General features: G+C 43.6%; 1 protein-coding gene across 4 annotated transcripts in view; it reads left to right on the top strand.

The window, feature by feature from the left end:
• ATP6V0A1 (ATPase H+ transporting V0 subunit a1) overlaps positions 1-20,457 on the top strand; it is a 55,534-nt gene that overhangs the window by 25,625 nt on the left and 9,452 nt on the right. For 3 of the 4 annotated variants that reach the window (XM_016202183.2, XM_016202182.2, XM_016202181.2), the window contains exons 11-20: positions 2,009-2,159; positions 3,319-3,458; positions 3,766-3,920; positions 4,366-4,456; positions 6,774-6,892; positions 7,442-7,658; positions 8,032-8,139; positions 13,095-13,202; positions 18,290-18,407; positions 18,722-18,893. In XM_016202183.2, coding sequence (XP_016057669.1) covers positions 2,009-2,159; positions 3,319-3,458; positions 3,766-3,920; positions 4,366-4,456; positions 6,774-6,892; positions 7,442-7,658; positions 8,032-8,139; positions 13,095-13,202; positions 18,290-18,407; positions 18,722-18,893 — 1,379 coding nt within the window. Of the gene's footprint in view, positions 1-2,008; positions 2,160-3,318; positions 3,459-3,765; positions 3,921-4,365; positions 4,457-6,773; positions 6,893-7,441; positions 7,659-8,031; positions 8,140-8,950; positions 9,026-13,094; positions 13,203-18,289; positions 18,408-18,721; positions 18,894-20,457 lie in introns of all 4 variants that reach the window. The other variant, XM_016202184.2, reaches the window with a different exon arrangement.

Here is a 20,457-nt window from a genome sequence, read left to right as displayed (position 1 = left end):
ACATTTTTATGGCATTTTTTATTTTCTGAGTTCTTCAATATACTCATCTTGTATATGTGTCCCCTTTTTCCAAATGTGGAAATAACAGTTTAAATAAGATTAAATGACTTAATCATATATCCATGATTCTTCAGGGTAGCTCTTGACCAGAATGTCAATTCCCTGATGCACATTCTCAGTCCATTAGACAGCTTCTGCAGTATAATCCTGGCACACTCATTTAGTTAGAAGTACTGTTCTGTTCAAGGCACTGATCTAGGTAGAGGTATACAAAATAAGCCCTCAAATATCTTACAGTTTACTTGGAGAGACTGACATGCAAACATACAAGGCAGTCTGCTAAGAGTGGTATATGTGTATGGAGAGAGGGGTTGGTTTTTCCAACTAAGATGATTGGACAGAAGCTTCAAGAAGAAGGTGGCATGGGGGCTTCGAAGAATGGGTGAGATGTTGCTCAACACTGAGGAGAAGAAAATGTGGACAAAGGCAGGAAGTATAGTACGACCATTCTTGGGTGGGCAAAAACAATAAAAAACTGGAAGACTCGGATGTGAACCTGATTAGGTAGATTGGAACCTAATGGAGAAAGGTTTTAAAATATCAGGTGAAAGGATTTAAATTTTATTCCAGAGGAAATGGAGAGGCTCTGAAAGTTACTTAGCAGCGAAAAGACACTATCAAAGCAGAGTTTTAAAGGAGTAACCTGTTCATAGCATCTTGGTTGGATTGGAAAGTAGAGAGTCTGTAGGGGGGGGAGTCAGTTAGGATGTTATTTTAAACACAGGGTAGTAAGTTAAAAGGGCCCCCCAGGGGAAGAATTGACAATGGAAAAGGAAAGTAATGATGAATTTGTGAGACATTCTGAAGGAAGAATCAGGTATTCCTGGTTCCTAGCAGTGGGTGGGAGAAATACAAGGAGAAAAAAATGTGAATGTTCTTGAGGCATCAAAGCCGAGTGGCTGCCAGAATAATGGTTCCATTAACAGAAGTAAAAGTTCAGCACGAGAAACTTAGGGGAAAGGTGGTAAGTTCAGTTTCAATCACATCGAGGGGCTGGATGGAAATCCACATGGAAATGTCAAGCAGATAATGGGACAGGTTCTCAATAGAAAAGGCAAAATGAAAGATGTGGGATTCATGAGAGTGGAAGGGAATGAGACCTCAGAGAAAGAAAATAAGGAAGCTAAAGACAGGACCTGGGGAGCCCTGCAGGGTGTTGGGATAGGCAGAGGAGAAAGCCAGCAAAGACCTAAAAAGCATGGTTAGTGAGCAGGAGGGAACTCCTAAGGAATCAAGGTTTTCACCCAAGAAGAGGAAGCTCTCCAGGGGCTTGCATATGGGAGAAAAGACCTTTGGGTCTGGTGGCCAGCAGCCACCTTGAATAAGCGCGCTCAGCTAGACTGCAAGGGGTCAGGGAGCGCAGAGCAGGTGGCGAAGCAGGAGAGGCAGAGGATGTGCTTTGCTGTCCCCATAAACAGGACAGAACAGTGATACTCCCAGAAAGGCAAATGAGGATGTCTCTGGAGAAAGAGTTTCCATGTTTTCTTTGGTTACACATTTTAGAATTAAATGTTTCTTCACAGTAAGAATTTTCTTCCCAAGACTTAATTTAAATATTTCATTGTAAATTTTATACCTAGTTTCAGTTTCTCCAAGAACTGGGAAAGATTGAGATATAATTTACATAAAATAAAATACATTTTAGCCCGGCCGGGCGTGGCTCAGCAGTTGAGCCTCAACCTAGGATCCAGGCGAACGGGGTTCGATTCCCGGTCAGGGCACATGCCCGGGTTGCGGGCTCGATCAATGACTCTCTCATCATTGATGTTTCTATCTCTGTCTCTCCCTCTCCTTTTTTCTCTCTGAAGTCAATAAAGATATATTTTTTTAAAAAAATACATTTTATGTGTACAGTTCAATGGGTTTTGATATATACGTACACCTGTGTAACCACCACCACATTCAGGAGCATGACCTGACTGTGATATGTGTGCTTAATGTTTGCCAGGAGCACAGTGGTTCCACCGTTCCCTCCATTTTGAACAGGATGCAGACGAACCAGACTCCCCCAACCTATAACAAAACGAACAAGTTCACGTACGGCTTCCAGAACCTAGTAGATGCTTATGGAATTGGAACTTACCGAGAGATAAATCCAGGTAAAAAAGCTTGAATCATTTTTCCCTAGAGGTTTTATTTTTTGTTTGTTATAATCTTTTAATGCCTCACTTTAAATGGTATTGACAACTGACTTAAAGCTAAAGGTGTCAAGACCTCAATCTGGTGTAATTCCTGTGAAGAGGGGCCTGTTTATCTCCAGGAGGCACTCCTGTTCTCTGGTTTTTACGGAACAGGTGATTTGAAGAACTTTGTTGATTATGAAGCAAAAGTTACACAATGAAAACTTGACTAAAATGTTCATAATTTTATTATTAAATTTTGAAATAATTATAGAAATTATCTCATTCAAGTTCCCATCAAAGGGAGAAAAATCTTATATATAAAAAAGTGGTGGTGTTATAGGCATGGGCTAAGCAGACTGGATTCTTCCATTTTACAGATATAAAATCTAGCTTTCTCTAACACGCTATTTGCAGGAACTGCTTTAAGCAAAAAGTTTTTTGCAAGATATCTGACATTTTAAAGGGGTTTCCCTGTTCTAGGTTAGGGAAAATACAGCAGCTATTGACCATGTTAGTCACGAAGCAGGTTTCCCATCTGTTTGGAGAGTTAATTATTAAATCAGGAGTCTGAGAATTTCTTTTCAGCTGGAGCCTTTGTCGGGATCTGCTTTGCTCCAGGCTGTGAGCTTTCTGTCTCTTACCTGGCGACTTTATTCGGCTGGGAAATGGTTGCTACACGAGAGAAGAAAGCTGACCTGCTCCAGAGGCAGTGTCCCAAGGGTTAGAAAAGAGGAATTAGAGAACCACCCACACTGTTGCCAATGCTAGAGGCAGTGCTTTCACTTCCTGTGTTCTTTGTTCAAAGTGCTAGCAGTAACTCAGACACCATCAGAGCGAGCTGCTTTGCCAGGGTGCACAGTGCCAGGGAATATTTTCCCTGGGAGTCCAAAGTCACCTTATATCGATCGTAGCATACGGAGAGGAATGTGATATGTTGGAAGTTGTTGCGGTTTTCTTTTGTGCTTTGTCTTTTTCCTCCTTTGGTTTTATATTAATTTATTTTTTAATTACAGCTGACATATACCATTTATATTAGTTTCAGGTGCACAACATAGTGATTAGACGTTTATGCACCTTACAAATGATCACCCCAATAAGTCTGGTACCCACCTGACATCCTTTGATTTCTTTATAGCGCCATATACCATCATCACTTTCCCTTTCCTATTTGCTGTGATGTTTGGGGACTTTGGCCATGGCATTTTGATGACCCTTTTTGCTGTATGGATGGTGTTAAGGGAGAGCCGGATCCTTTCCCAGAAGAATGAGAATGAGGTAATGTTTAAGTTACATCTGCAGTGGACTGAAACTATAATTTCTCAAACAATCATTATGAAAATTATTATCTGGAAGACTTTCATCATGATTTATAGAGAAGCTATGTTCATTTTAACACTTAAGGAGGCCATATGCTGTGAAAGTGAATTTTTTGTTCACGTTGTATTTTGGTCTTTACTTGAAGTTCTTGGACCCAGGATGGGGTAAAGTGGTGCAAGAGGAAGGGTCTAGTGTATTCTAAACAACATTGTCACAATATGAGCTACAAAGTACATTTCATTGACTTCTTTCTTCTGGTTCCCAGATGTTTAACACTGTGTTCAGCGGACGGTACATTATTCTGTTGATGGGTGTGTTCTCCATCTACACTGGCCTCATCTACAACGATTGCTTTTCCAAGTCTCTTAATATCTTTGGATCATCCTGGAGCGTGCGGCCAATGTTCATATCTAATTGGACGTAAGTTGCAAAAGAAGCTAAGAGTCAAAGCTTTTTCCTTTCCAATCACCTCTGGTTTTCCAGACAAGTGGTGAACTAATACTTCCTTAGGAGCTGGTTGGCAACTCCACTTCAGGAGAATGCAGAGTCTCCTCTTATTTATCCCCCAGCCTGGGAAGTACTTTGTGGTTTGTTCAGCAGCCTCAAGGAGCTGAGACTAAATTGGGGACATTGGTCCTTTTTATAAATTAAAAGCAGATCCCCCAAATTCCCTACTTGGTTATTTACATGTGTTTAATTTTGTTGTTGTTGTCTCTGACCCCTTCTCATCTCAGATGCTTGTCCCTATTCTTTTTATTGAAGACATGCGATAACCATAGTAGTTTCTTTCGGGGTCAGTTTCTGGACCCCGGTAGTTCCTCTCTGTCAATAAAAAATAAATGCAACTTTTCTCCTAACGTCGTAGGGAGGAGACGCTTCGGGGGAACCCTGTGCTCCAGTTGAACCCAACTGTCCCTGGAGTTTTTGGTGGACCATATCCTTTTGGCATCGATCCAGTAAGAGCCCTTCTTTCCTATATGTCTAACACTAAAATTTTAAATTGTGACCTTAAAGCAAGAGAATGAAAGTGAAGGTAGTTATTTGGTTTTTAGTTGACATATTTTTGGAAAACGTTGGTTTATCTGCCAGTGTACTTCAAAGCCATAGAAGACCCAAGTGCCAATTTTTCCTGCACTGCTTATTTCAGAGGTAGTTAATAATATTTACTCTGGGAAGACTGATTTTCAAGACTCCTTCCCAGTTTAATCTAACTTAATTTGCTTTTTATTTATTTGTTTATTTATTTTAAAGATAGCTTTAACTTTTTTTTTTAATACATCTTTATTGATTTCAGAGAGAGGAAGAGAGAGATAGAAACATCAGTGATGAGAGAGTTGTCATTGATTGGCTGCCTCCTGCACGCCCCCAACTGAGGATCCAGCCCGCAACCCAGCTAATGTGCCCTGACCAGGAATCAAACCACAATCTCCTGGATCCTAGGTCGATGCTCAACCACTTAGCCACACCCGGCCGGGCTGGTTTTTATTTTTCACAGATGTTTTAACATCTTTCTTATGGGTTTCAATTTCCATTCTTATCTTTATGTACTGTATGAACTTATCCCAGAATTTAATTATTTTTTCAAATACTTAGGCAAATAAAATGTGATTAAATCTTGTATTATGTGCCTAAGAAAGGGGGTGGGGGGAGCTGAGGAATAAGCGTTAGACAGCAACGATTATAAAATTTCAGGGGAAAAAACATCATTATGGCCCGGAGAGATTAAGCCTTCTTATTAAAATGGGAAATAATCTGGCCTTTAAAAATATTTCAGATTATTGTACGTGAGGAGAGGTGTTCACAAAAACATAGAGGTGGTGAGATACAGAGTTGATCATTTTAATTATTAGAGAAGTTAATGTTACTGAAATGCTTACTATGTGCCAGGCACTGTACTGAGCCCTCAGCATATCTGATTTATCCTCAATCTATCAGATAGATAATGCTATCCCTATTATACAGATAAGAAAACTGAGGCTTGAGAGGTTTAATAGCATTTCACATATGCATTTAACAAATGTTTATTGAATCCCTATTGTCTGCAAGGCATAGTGCCTGCTGGGGGAAACACAGAACTTTAAGACATGATTCCTACCCTCAAGTCAGTTGGAGTCTAATAATAATATTACCTCACATTTATATAGTGTTCTGTAGTTACAAAGTTTTTTTGCAGACATTTCATTTGATGCTTACAGGGTAGATGTTGAGTTTGAAGTGCCTGTGGGACACCCAGATAAAAATGTCTGTCAGGCAGTTGGAGTTACAGAGCGGAATTTCAGGTGAGGCTGGGGCTAGCGGGAGAACCAGTCACAACTTTTCAGGTTAGAAGTCACCGAGGATAAGCTCTTCATGAAGAGGCCAGTTCAGAAAAAAATGATGCCAGGCTAGATGGTAGAAGATCTGGCCTATTAGGCTATAGATTTTTGCACTTTAGCCTAGAGATGACGGTAGAGGCTCAGGGGGAGGTTTTGGCTCAGGGAAATGACTGCATCAGAGTCACGATTTAGGAAATGTTATCTGACGGCCAAGTGGTGGCAGAAGAACTGTCAGGAAAATATTACAGGCATCCAGTCCTTAGGGGACAAAGCTTAAGGCAATTAATATTTAAAAGTAAATGGACCTACAACACCACAGGGCCATGTCAGCAAAACACAGATTGTGGGAGCATCTACAAATAACTGGGTAACCGACCCAGTTTCTTCAACAAATATTTTATAATGAATAAAAAAAGGAGAGCTGGAGGGAGAACCCATAGATTAGAGACTTAAAAGCTATATCAGCAATCACGGTATATAGATCTTGTCTCGACCTTAGTTTGAATAAATGAGTTATTAAAAATATTTGGACATAATCAGGGAAATTCAAATATTGACTATACATTTCATGATATTAAAGAATCATTACTAATGCTTTGGGGTGTGATAACAGTATTGTGGTCATGTTTTTAAAATGAGTCCTTACCTTTTAGAGATCTGCACTGAAATATTTACAGGTAAAATGTTCCAATATCTGGATTTTGCTTCAAAATAATATGGAGGTGGGCAGCGGGCTGGGGTTATGAGGAAACAAGGTTGACTGAGCATCCGTAAGTGGGTGATAATTGCTGAAGCGAGGTGACAGGTCCATGGGAATTGTTTCTTACACTATTCTCTCTACTTAAGTATGTGCTTAGAATTTTCCATAATTTAAAAAACACTTATTTTTTTAAATGGGTGACTATTTTTCAGTTTGAGCACTCTTTTTAATACCCTTTTGTTCCTTGGGTTGTGACAGATTTGGAACATTGCTACCAATAAACTGACCTTCCTCAACTCCTTTAAGATGAAGATGTCTGTTATCCTGGGAATCATCCACATGATGTTTGGAGTCAGCCTGAGCCTTTTCAACCATACGTGAGCCGCTCTGTTTCTGTCATAAGAATGTGCATAGTTTAGACAGGGCTCTTACCTAAGGAATTCATGACATTTGGGGGGAGGGACTAGTAACTCAGAACTCAGTTCTGTGTTAAAAAAATGCTTTTAAGAAATCGCGTGTTCTTAGATGGGGCTTACTTAATATTAGTCCCTTAACAATTTACAATTGCATAAAGATCTTTGAGAGAACCTTGTGTAATTTTCGTCAAAATGAGTGTTATTTTTTTTCCTTGATGTGTAACTCACATAAAATTATGAACTGCATCTTGGAATGTACTAGATTTTCCAAACTCTGTCTCATGGGAGAATGGTGGCGATGGTACTGGAGCTGTTCAAGGTCCAAAAGTTTGGAAGTCATAGTTAACCCTGCTTGTCTCTGTTGCCTCCAGTGCTTCTGGCTGTTGGCTTCTTAAAGTGATAAAGACAGATTGAGGGAGCATTAGGAAAAAATCTAGTGAGGACTCCAGTCGGTATAGGGGTGACCCTGGGTCTGTTCATTTTCACATTTTTTCTCTCTTCCTTTTTTAGCTATTTCAAGAAGCCCCTGAATATCTACTTTGGGTTTATTCCTGAAATAATCTTCATGACCTCTTTGTTTGGCTACTTGGTTATCCTTATTTTTTACAAGTGGACGGCCTATGACGCTTATACATCTGAGAAAGCACCAAGCCTTCTGATCCATTTCATAAACATGTTTGTCTTTAACTACGAGGACATTCATAAAACAATGCTATATTCTGGACAGGTGCGTCAGCCCAGAAGTGGACCGTCTTAGGTGGTTATCCTAGGTCAGGAAGTTAGATGTTTCTGTTACCCTAAAAAACCTTTAAAAATCCCTTTCTGTAAAATTTGGCTTTCAATTCATACATCCAGATCTAAATTCAGCCCATCCTCCTTACTTGGGAGGGTCTACTATAATTTCTGTATCCAGAAAGGATAGAATAACTCTCATCCTATGGGACAATTCCTGGGCTTCACCACAACATCTGCTAATTATTTTGAGAATCTGGATAGCGTTATTCACAGATCAGTAAGAAAGTGCTGTTTGGGGGGTAATTTGTCCTGGAGTTGGAAACTACATGTTTGATTAATGTGATGTGCCTTGTCCTTCTTTGCAGCAAGGAGTTCAGTGTTTCCTGGTTGTAGTTGCATTGCTGTGTGTACCATGGATGCTACTGTGTAAACCACTGGTCCTTCGCCATCAATATTTGAGGAGGAAGCATTTGGTGGGTGTATTTCTGTTGCTGAAAGTTACTAGACTTTTTTTAAGATCAAGTCAGTTCCTCGTTGGATCTAATGAATTGTGCATAAGTCTATATACTCTTAAAATGCATCTGTGTCATATCCCAGCATGAGCACTGGACCTGCTAAAATAAAAAAACCATGTTTTTGCTGCCTGGACATCTGGATTCAGCTTTGAGTAGCTCGGGTATAGAGAATAAGTCATAAGTTTTTTCCTCTCCTGGTCATGTTTTGCTCGTGCTATGCTCAGCAAAACCCAGGTCTGGGCCTGTCTAGATGCAGCATCAGACACAGCAAGGCAGCAAGAGCTGCCGCCAGGTGAACTCACTCATGTGGTTTGCCTGGGCAGCCACAGGGCTGACACCGAGACACTTTCTTTTGAAATAAGACTGTGATACTTTCACCAACCAAAACATCCGGGGAAGAGATTTGGTTTGAAGCATGCTGTTTTTTCTTTTTAAAAAGCAACATACAAACTTGTATTTACTTAATGTATTTGTGCATAGGAATTCTATACACACATAGACACACACACACACTTAAGTTGCCAAATGTTCATTTCTGGCTGTGCAGTAATGCTTATTACACTGTGGTAAAACCCACAACATCTTTTTGCATGACTCTCATGTGGCTGTTAGATTATTGTTCCTGTTGGAGAGCAGCTGAGTTACAAGACCCTCCTTCTCCCTTTTCTGACCATCTTCACCCTTCCATGTGCCCCGCATTCGTCTCCCCCTTCACTCCCTCCCTCTTTTGTTTCCTTCTCCCTTCCTCTTTTCTTCCATTCACTATCAGGAAGGGCAACCTGTGGAGGCCCCAGTCAGCCCAACCCCGAGCCAAAAGGGACTAGAGGCAGCAGCGGCTGCAACAGTGAGTGAATTTAAACCAACACACCATCACATTTTATGTAAAGAGGTGGCAAACAGTGCAGCAGAATTCTTTTTTAACTATATTGAGAGCGTGGGACATGTGTGCTCTTGGGAAGTATGTCCTTGTTACTCATTGAGATGACAGACAAGATTTCCACCTCTTAGGAGTAGATCCTGCTATCATCTTTACCATTGGTCTACTAAGTTTCTATTCAAATATGTAAGTACAGTCATGGTTATGGAAGCAAAGTGGCTGTTGTACCCTCTCTGGGTCCCATCATCTTAATCCAAGATGGCAGCTCTTGGACTCATCCACTTTCATGTCTGTATTCTGTGACCATGTATTGGATGATTTTTCAGCATGGAGCAAGAACATATCTGTGATTCTTGAATTGATTTCCCGACACTTGAAGTTCTGCTTCAGAATGATGCTTGGACATGTGGTCCATTTTAGCTGTGACTTACTCTCCTTCCAGTGGAAGCTTATACATGTCTACTTTTGTGAGAGACTCAGAAGCCCTCATGTCCTCAGCTGTTCCAGTGAGAACTCCACTCTGCCATGTGTCTCCTGTGTACTGTACATCTGGTGTGATAACCAGAGTCATCTCTGTTGTGATCTTTCCTTCTTCCAATACTAACTTACGATTCAGTATCGGCACTTTGAATGTTAAGAATTTCAATATCTGTCCTTAAAAACATCTCTTAACCAAAATCTTACAAATACCCTCATATCAACTAGTCCAGTCTGTTCTAGGTAATGAATCTGTAAGAATTTTAAGTCTCACCAGTAGTGATTACTCATGTACTATTGTGGTCTAGTAGCATTATACTCCTTTAAAAGAAAATGAAATATTTAGATGGATAACCATTTCCTTCATTAGGTGTTTCTGATCATTTTAAACTTAGAAAACTACTGTGGTCATCCTTCTAGAGCTAGTCCAAAAGGGCTGATATTTTGAATAAGAAGATATTTTAATATTGCTGCATAAAATTATTTTCAAGTAGGGGCTTTCTCTTTTCCTGTAAGAAAATTTTTTAAAATGCTTAAAGTACATACTATCCATTTATTGACATTCTTTCCATGTGTTCTTCTTTCTTCTAGTCTTAATGTTTTTAAGGTGTGCTTCTGATGCATCAGTCTTGATGCCCTTAAACCTGGCATCTTTTCTTTCATGCCATCCAAGTTAAAAGTCCCTAGTCTAGGAACCTGCACATTCATAAGGTCCTCTTAGCCCAGTGGGGGTTTTTTTAGCCAGACATCTGGAGAGCAGCCTGAAGGTGTCAGGATGATAATTCTGTAACAAGGACCCTGGACTCTTGACCCCAAGGGCTAAGGATATGAACACTGATCTGTTTTTGTTCTGTTCTGCGTCCTCTTGGTTGTTTGTAAGCTGTGTATCACAGTTTAATTTCCCCCCCTTTTTTTTCTGCTAGTGTGTGTATGTCTCATCCCCCTTCCTACAACTCTCATTCCCATGTTCTGAAAAGACAGTCGTTAGTGTGTAGCTGGAAGGTTTAACCTGTCTGCCTTCATCCTCTATTTGGGGAAACTTCAGAACTGGCCTTGTGCTTCAGGTGTCTTGAAGCCTGCCCCCTGTACCCTAGAACTCACCTCAGGAGTCCTCTCCTGTCACTCATGCCCTGTGTTGCCTTCTCAGTCCACCTTTTGAGGGATTGCCAGGTGTAATATTTGCATGACCTGGAGGTGCCCAGGGCTTCAATGGTTCCTGAATCTGACTACATATCAGAATCACCTGGTGAACTTTACATTTGTTTCTTAGGGTATCAAAACAGATAAGTGGAAGAAGAAATAAAAATGGCCTATAATTCTATGACCAAGACAATCCCCTACTGACATTAAAAAATAAAATTAAAGCAATAGGTGCCCTTGGTTAGAAAATGCAAATAAGGGAGCATTTGAGATCTTGCTCCCTGGATGTGTCATCAGTTTGACTCAGATAAACTCATAAAAGTTTGAAGGAAAAAAAGAAAAGAAAATGCAAATAATACTGAAAGTGAAAGCCTCCCTGTCCCCAGCACCCTTCTCCTCCTCAAGGGTATTATTAACAGCATTTTGCCTCCAAGTTTTTTTCTGCATATGTCAGCATATATCTATCATCTTTTGATATAAGTGTATATGTGGATGTACATATATATATATTTTAAGACACATCAAGAATTGTGTTTAAACTGTAGCATTATTCTGCCCCTTGATTTATTAAGTTATTAAAAATGTGGTGTATCTTGGAGATTGTTTCATAGTGATTCTCACTCTTTTTTATAGACCATTCTATTGGATATACTAAAATTGTGTAATCACTTTCTTACTGATGGATGTGGTCGTTGTTCCCAGTTCTTTGCTATTATAAATAACAATGCAGGGAACATCCTCGTCCTTGATAAAATTTCACAAGCGAGTTCCCAGCCATAGATGGGATTGGATTGCCGAGTCTCAAAGGGTGCATGCATTTTCAATTTTGATAGACAATCAAAATGATTATACAGCTTGTATTTGGTGGTATATATATATATATATATATTTTTTTTTAACAATAATCTTTATTGTTGAAAGTATTACAGATGTCCCCTTTTGGAGGGGGTATATATTTTTAAATAGAGATCCCCTAGGATCCACCTTAGACCTACTAAATTTACACTTTCTGAGAGTAATATTTGAGAATCTCTATTTACTGAAATGCAGCTTTCAAGGTGATTCTGATGCAACTGGTTCTCTACCCAGCACATGAGAACCACCGCTAGAAGAGAGAGAACTTGTCCAAACAGTGGGGTCTGGTGGTCAGACTGGTAAAAGGTGAAGGTGCGAGTGGGGACCTCAAAGCAGTTGACCAGACCTGCTTACACACTGTTTGTGCTGCTTGCCCAGAAGGCCATTTTACAGGAGAGCATCTTCCAACTCTTGCCTTGTTTGGCTCCCCAGACAGAAACCATATGAAGTGGGTCTAGGGGCTGTTTCTTTTCTTAAAATATGTTTTTATTGATTTTAAAGAGAGAGGAAGGGAGAGGAAGAGAGAAACATCGATCAGAGGCCTGCTGCACACCCCTACTGGGGACTGAGCCCACAATCCGGGCATGTGCCCTGACTGGGAATCCAACCAGCAACCTTTTGGTGCATGGGACTAAACTAACTGAGCCACACCGGCCAGGGCTAGGGGCTGTTTCTTCAGCTCTTTTCACTCTGTTGCAGGTTAGCACTAATTAATACCTGTCAGACTTAATCCCAGTTCTGCCAAGTTTTTGTACCCACAGAGTCCTTTTGCCTCAATAAACCAAAGCTTTTCCAAATCAGGTTGACATAGAAATTCTGGTTCTGGAGAACCTGCTGAAAACTATGCCTGGGAAGTGAGGAGAAGCAAACACCTATCAGCATCTGCTCACATGCCTGTGAAAGAGTTGTTTTCACACTCCAGAATCCTCTATTGAAGGAAAGGAGCCTTTTTTCTTTTTTTTAAACTCAGTATTCTCTAGCCGCAAGCTAACGTACATTAAAGCGTTTTTTCCTTCCCTGACCTAGGAAGTCCTTTGTTCTTGAGCAGAGACCCGGTACATTTCTGGGAGAGGTTGCTGGAACTCTTGGGGCTCTTGTTGAAAGCTTATCAGACCAGGTTACAATCACCATGTCATTCGGTGCCCCTCCCTCTTACAAAGGCTACTCTTTAGTTCAGTTTCAGAAAAACTTAGACCATTGAAGGCTTTACCGGTAGAGCTACCCTCATTATGGGAGTCTGTTTGTATTAAGCCTTTCCATTCAAGCAGGATTCTCAATTAGCATTGACCGAGGCAAGGTTGCTGTCTCCTGGTGCACCAGGCAGAACTGCATATTTCCTCCCATCAGAAGGTGGTAAATGTAGTTGGGGCTGGGGCCCAGGTGGTGGTGGTTGGGGTGGGAACAGTGGCTTGTTTTTACTTAGCTGTTTGATCAGTGGGTTTTTGTTTTTGTTAGAATACATGCTTTTCTGAGGTTTGTATGTACTAACCATCGCCCTTCCCCACCTCACAAAATGTCATATTAAAGCCCAGGCAAATTCTACTCTTTCTGTTCATGTGTGTAGGGAACTCTCAACTTTGGTGGGATCAGGGTGGGCAACGGACCGACAGAGGAGGATGCTGAGATTATTCAGCATGACCAGCTCTCCACCCATTCAGAAGATGCAGAAGAGGTAAGATCCAGTGGTGTGGGCTTCCTCTCCTTTCACCTTGGCTCGGCCCTAGTCTTGTATACCTAAGTGGCCTCACTCCAGTCTTCTCCTTGAAAAATGAACATACTAATACTAATGATCAGCCTGCCTTCTGGACCTCTTACAGCACCACCGCTTTTTCCAATGAGCCCTGTAAACCCCAGGCTTGCCGGCAGAGCCCACAGCAGTTTTGTTCTATTGTTCGACTTCTTAAATTCTGAGTTGCATGCAGATCTCAATTACTAACTGCTCTCCTGGGCACCGAGACAGAGGAGGCCCAGCTTCCCAGCTCTTACTACCAGAAACTCAGCCCACTTAGGCAGCATCCACATCCCTTGCACCTTCCAAGGATGGTTCCAATTGGAATTGTAACCACTGATACTGTGAAGTCCTGTCCCACGGATGTGCTCTTGTTGCAGATATTTTATTTGAGCCTTTTTAAAATGTCATTTGCCTACTTTTTATAGGGAGAGTAAAATATTAAGGCTAAGCTAGACTTCTCCTATACCACCACCTCCAATTTCAGTTTTTTAAAACCCACTCTCTTTACCTGACCACTCATAGCACAAAGCCTCTGAACTTTTGAATCTCATCCATTCATTATATTCTTTTTAAACCAAATAGGATAGGAGTTGAGGACCCAGGTGGCTGGACTTTTCAGTCTGACTGACCACTTTCACTATGTGTTTGGCTTTTTAAAGAAGAAACTGCAAGGGTTGGGATGCCTTTTAAAAATATGTGTCTTACTGTTCTAAATCCTGCTGATTTTGCTTTCCTGTGTGCTGAGGAGGCCTGCCTCTAACATGTCAGACCCTTTTAACATTAACAGTCCTCCCCAAGAAGCAATGATAGTCTTGTGTTCGTGACTTGTGACCTTGTGTGTGCTGTGGCTTCCCACTAAGTGTAACTTTGTGTTTTCAAGCCTACCGAGGATGAAGTGGTAAGAAACAAGCTGCTTTGCCTTCATGTTTATCTGGGGCTTGTCTTCCCGTCCTTGTGATCACTTTGCTGACCCTGCTGCATCCGGGGGCCACACATTACACCCACGTATCCTGCATCTCACTGGCCATTTCTAACCAGTTCGTGGATCCATGTTCTGGAAAAGCTCATCTCCATTAACTGCATCTCATGTCGGTCACCTTTGTCTTTGTTTCATTGACTTCGCTGATCTAATACCTCTGAGAATGGCTTTGTAAGGAGCTACAAGTAATGTCTGCATTGGCATTCTTGAAGTGACTCCCCTTGGGGGTTAAGTCCCATTGGTTTCTGCCTGCCTCTCCTGTGATGTTATGTATGGTCGCTCTGCCACTGGGAGTAGCTGTTTCCTCCCTGATCCTCTGAGTGCTTATGAGTAAAACTCCCCCTTCCTCCCTGTCTGAGATGCAGCCAGCCTCTTCCTGCTGCCCTCATCAGCTTGATGATGCTTGAGTGAGAATTGCTAGACCCTTGCCTTAGGGTCACCTCTACCTCTGTATGACCCACGTGGGAGGTAGACACCCTTCAAAAGGAGGCTTTGCCTTTAGAAGTATCCCAGTAAAAAGCAATCCATCTGTGTGAAAGGAGTTCATATTACATCAGACACTCATACAGAACAATGACAGGGAACAGGGAGAAAGTTGGTGAAATGTTTAGGCTGCATCTGGAGTAGGCCTTCCAGCTCAGCAAGAGTTCGGTTAGCAATATACAAGTTTGGAATTGGGTTTTTAAAAGGCCATGCTGTACTGTTTGCATCTTCCCCCAAAACTTCTCTCTGAAATACTTAGACCCATGAACCCTTCCCTTCCCTGGCTCTCCTGGCCTCTGTAAGGGACAGTGTGATGGGAATGGGAAAAGCTTTGCTGTTTTGTGTAAGAACAGACAGTGCTCCATCTTCCTGAAGGCGGGAGAGGCCCCTGTGCTGGCATCCAGGAGCTCCCATGTTCCTCTGGACCACTCATCTGTGCACAGCCTCTGGCTGAGCTTCCTGGAAGGGCCAGCAGGAGTATGGTCCATGTTAGTGAGGACCCCAGCCTTCTCCCAGTAACATTGCCTCCGACAGTACTGCTCTTTCTAAATGTCTTACCAATTGAGCACCCAAATGCCATGGTCATTGTCAGAACAGTTCATATTTGTAGCATGTCACAGGGGAGTTGGACATCCAAAGAAGATGGACTGTAATTCAGCTGCCCTAGTCCCTGGCCCCCCAGCTCCCTCAGGGGTTTAGTTTCTCATAGCTTCCTAAGTAGTCATAACACTTTTATCTTTATCAGACACATACACAGTCTAGTTCCCTACAACGAAATCTGGATAACTGTCACAGTTATCTAAAGATTTCAAACAAAACAGTTTTTTTTTTTTAAAGTCCAGCCTATTTCTTCTAGACTTGCCCATTTTGCTTGGCTATGAAAACCATTTGCCCCATATAGGTCATTGCTCCAGCCCAGTGGAAGCAGTGGTCCCTTTCCCTGGAGAGCACTTAGTATGATTGCAAACCAGGGCCAGGTAATGTGATTGTCAGAGAAACCTTTGAAGGCTCTAACCATTCAGCAAGGGTCACAGGCACCTCGCCCTACTGTGTCATCTCACCAGGTGCACTCCTCCAACCCATCTATCCATTCATTCACCCTCCATGTGTCAAGCACTCTGTTTAATGCTGCAGAAACTAAAAGAAGAAAAACATAGTCCTTGCCTTCAAGGAACTCCCAAACAAATTGAGGAGGAGACAGTCTAGGTGACAGATGCTGTGATCGTAGGATGCCCAGGATGCCCAGAAAGAGGGCACCTGCAAAACACTTGAGTGGGAGTGGGAAGGAGGAGACCAGGAAAGGGTTCCCCAAGGATATTATTGCTAAGCTTAGTCTGGTCAAGCAAGAGTCTCTGTGGAGGGAGCAGGGGATGCAGAACCATCATTGTGAATAGTTATCATAAAGATGCAGGGGCTTGCAGGCCCATCATGCTTGGGGGATAAATAGATACTCAGCTTGGCTGAAGCTCAGAGTCAGGAGTTGGGTAGCTGGTGAGAAGTGAGACTAGAGGTTGGCAGAAATGAGCCATAGATTGGACAACAAGGAGCCATCAGAGGGTGGTGAAGCTGGAAGTGACACAACAAATGTGCATTGCTGAAATACCCTAGTGGGGATGTTACAGGGCATACTGGATTGGGGAGGGGGCATAGTCTGGAGGCATGGGGACCAGCTAGTCTGCTATGAGTCAGGAAAGAATTGGGAGGCCTGAGGAGAAACAAGGCATTTTCAGGGGGAGTTAGACTCCCTTAATGCTCCCCCCACTGTCTTCCCCTGTTACACAGAAAACTTGCCAGAGGTTACAAAGCAGGAAGCTGGGAATGAAGGACAGGAGAAGGTTAGGGTAATGCCTGGAAGAGAAGCTTCCTCCATCCTTCCATTCCTTTTTTTTTTAATGGGAGAAACTGGAGGTGGGATAAAAATGCTGAAAGTGGCTGGTTCTAAGGGAGCCCCGCAGTCATTGCTTTTGCAGAGCTTTTGGGAGTAAATACCTGTGCTCCTTAGAGCCAGGGACCTCTCCTTCCTCTGAGCATGGGCTTTGGGGCAACAGCCAGCAGTGGTGGGAAGGAACTCTCCACAGCATTGTTGGGATTGAGGTAACTAGGATTAGCCTAGTTTTCAGGTTAACTAGGTGGCTTGACAAGCCTGTTCCAGAAGAAGAGCCCTGAGGGACTCTGGGTGTAGATAGTCAGAGGGGAGGGAAATGAGGCAGCTGCTCAAGGCTGGTGCACTGGAGCTGGCCCCTTTCCCCACTGGCCACACCCAGGAGACCAGGCTCTTAGCCCTTTACCAGCCTAGCCCCTTCTCTCGGCCTGTGCTTGTGATTTCCCATGGCAATTCTGGCATATTTTGGGTGTGGAGTCATGTGGGTCTTGAAAGAAACTAGTAAAAAAATAGACTCTGACCCAAGGGCCGAGCAGGCTGGGGAAGGGAGGCCCATTGGACAGCTGCCCTCTGCTCCTGGGGTTCTGGTCTGGGCTGTGGGGAGGGGCCCCCGGAATGGAACAACCTCCTGTTCTATTGGTTTCTCCACCTGGGAGAGTGAGAGGCCACAAAATGCACCTGGTGCTTCTAAAGATCTGTATTTTTCCCCAGCTGTGCTTGGAACAGTCCTAAATGTGAGCTCCTGAAAGCTTGTTCAAGCCCTATCCCTTTATTCTGGAAATAATTTTTTAAAAATATATCTTTATTGATTTCAGAGAGAGGAAGAGAGAGGGGGAGAGAGAGAGAAACATCAATGATGAGAGAGTCATTATTGATTGGCTGCCTCCTGCACGCCCTGATGGGGGATCAAGCCCGCAACCGGGGCATGTGCCCTGATCAGGAATCGAACCATGATCTCCTGGATCCTAGGTCGATGCTCAACCGCTGAGCCACGCCCGGCCAGGCTGGAAATAATTTTTGATGTTGAAAGGAAAACTGGGAGAAAGGGAGTGTGAGGAAAACAGAAACAAAAACCAATAGATATTCTGTCTGGTCTTAACTGTCTAACTAGGAACTGGTAAAACTTTTTCCAAATGTCTGTGTCATCTTTTCAGAAGTCACACAAAAAAAAGGAGGTTGGTTATCTTGCTTGCTAGGGTTTGTTAAACTAATTAAGTAAAGTGACTGTAGAGGGTTAGGGCCTGACAGCTGGCCGTGGGGGCTTCCTGCTCTCCTGGCTTATTCACAGCAGGTGCTTCCAAACTGGGGACTCCACACACCAGAAGGTGGGAGTTGGCTAGAGCAGGTCATTAAAGTCCAGGTAGCTGTTCTCTTCGAGCACCCTCAACTTCGCATACACTCCACTTAAGCTCACAGCCTAGCAGGGAGAGAAAAACAAATGTGTTGAGACTCTCATAAAGACATAGTTCATTCAAATGTAGTGAATTGAGGGGAATGGGGGTGTCCCAGTTGGGGACTAAGCCTGGCAGGATTTCTAGGGATGGTGTAGCTGAAATCATCACTGGAGTACAAAACTGGGGGCTCCTGGCTCATGGAGCCCAAAGTGCCATGTGGCCACAGCCCAGACTTCTACACATTCCCCTCCCAGCCTTACATCTTCTCTCTGGTTTCTTCCCACCGCAGTTTAACTTTGGAGACACCATGGTCCACCAGGCCATCCATACCATCGAGTACTGCCTGGGCTGCATCTCCAACACCGCCTCGTACCTGCGGCTCTGGGCCCTCAGCCTCGCCCATGCACGTGAGTATATTTCTCTCAGATTGAAAACTATGGCTTTCCCCTGCTCTGGGCACTCTCTCAGGTGGGGGGCTTAAAGAGAGTGGAAATTACATAAAGGTTCTGGGATTATTCAGACTCCTAAGTCCAGAGAGAATGATATCCAGATGGGAGACTCAGCACTTTTGCCAGGTTAGCGATTCACAGTGGTCCCACTAAGGTCATGGGAAGCCAGAGTGCAAGGAACACTCCAGGTGAGTGGTGGTAGAGCAAAATGCCAGGCCCACAGTGCTTCTCACCAAAATGAACCACATGTCATGTCTCTCCCCGGTCCCCAGAGCTGTCTGAGGTGCTTTGGACCATGGTGATCCACATTGGCCTACGTACGAAGAGCTTGGCAGGAAGTCTGGCTCTGTTCTTCATCTTCACCGCCTTTGCCACCCTGACTGTGACCATCCTCCTGATCATGGAGGGCCTTTCGGCCTTCCTCCACGCACTGCGGTTACACTGGTGAGGGGAGAGGCGGGGGGGGGGGGGGGGGGGGGGGGGGGGGGGGGGGGGGGATATGTGTCCTTAGCTGCACTGAGGGCAGCTTTGCTCCTCCCATACAGAATCCAGTGACACTAGGAAGTGTCTGCTTTCACATCACTACACCCAAGGACCTATCTTAGGAGTGAGCTTCCGGAAATGCTCACAGATAACACAGCTCAATTTTCATAGCCTTCGGGGAGAATTCGCAGGTGGGGGTTGTCAGAGTCCTCTCCCTGCCTCTCTAGCATTCTTCCATGCTCTTGATGATAGCTTAAAAGACCTGCTGAGGGTTTGTTTGTTTGTTTGTTTGTGGTTTTTGGCTCTGGCATAGCACTTTCTCCTGTCTTCAGAGCAATGAAAGCAGCTCTGAAATAGATTCTAAGCCCAGGAAAGTGCTAGAGCACAGTGTTCCCCAGTTTTATCCCCTTGTTCTGTCATTGTGCCAGCGTCTTTGAGGAGGACCCTGGCAGCTCCATGTGGTGGGGGGATTCCTGCTTCCCTAGGATGTATCTCAGTGTACCAAAGCAGCTTCAGAAGGGCAGGTTCAGGATTTGTTTGTTTTCTTTGATGTAGTTTGTGGTTTAATGGCCCCGCATGGGGAGGGAGCTCAGCCTAGGGAGTGAGAGAGATAGCTGGAGTCTGGGCTGGGCTGTGACTCCATGACCTCAAAGTAGGGTTGCCAGATTCAGCAAATAAAATTACAGGACACCCAGTTAAATTTGCATTTCAGGTCAACAATGAATAGTTTGGTGGGGATTTCTTGTAGTGTATTTTCCGAATGTGCATATCTGGCTACCTGCCCCTTCAAGTCCCCCTTCTTCCTTTATGTTGTGATTTTCCGTTTTCTGAGTCTCAAACCCCAGGGGCTCTGGAAGCTCTGTTCCCTCTCTCCAAAGTACCCCCCCAGTGTGGTGTGTGCACACAGAGTTTTACCAGTTGAGGGGGTCGCAAATTTGCTGACCCGACCTTAGGAACCCCTATATGAGATGACCTGTGGTGTTAATGATCTCAAGGTCAGAAGAGGGCTTGGAGTGTCTCTTTGCATCACTAATCCAAACCTGAAGAAAATCCAGAATCTGAACCCCAAACTTCTTCTCTTCCCAACCCCCTTATCTTTGATATTCCTTCTGGCTTTGTTATAGCTGAGCCTCCTCAATGTTGCCACTGTTTGTTGTTCTGAATTACAGAGAAGTGAGGCATGTAAGGGGAGAGGGCTGGGACTTAGTCTCCCCTCAGAAGCTCCTTTGGAGGAGTCTGCCCTGCTGCATCAGTGCACTTCAGTACACGTTGCTCAGTACACGTACACAACTGAGAGTGCACAAGGCTTTCCTCCTTGCCGCCCTCCTCCCTGCCCAGCTGTTGTTTACTGTGGAGCCAGGAGGCAGGAGCTCCGCATGATTCAGACTGCTGGCCGCTCCTGTTCTTAGCTTATCAGCGTCCTCTCTGCCCAGCACACTTCCTCAGCCTCTCCGGTGTGAGGGAGCGTCTGTGTAGCCAGCCTGTGGTGACTCACTTTTTCTTGCGCTCTTGGCTTCCTTCCTTT

Source organism: Miniopterus natalensis, chromosome 17 (assembly GCF_054644295.1).
Source record: "Miniopterus natalensis isolate mMinNat1 chromosome 17, mMinNat1.hap1, whole genome shotgun sequence".
Taxonomy (NCBI): domain Eukaryota; kingdom Metazoa; phylum Chordata; class Mammalia; order Chiroptera; family Miniopteridae; genus Miniopterus; species Miniopterus natalensis.
Note: the sequence above shows the minus strand (reverse complement) of the source record. Positions and strands in the feature narration are given on the sequence as shown.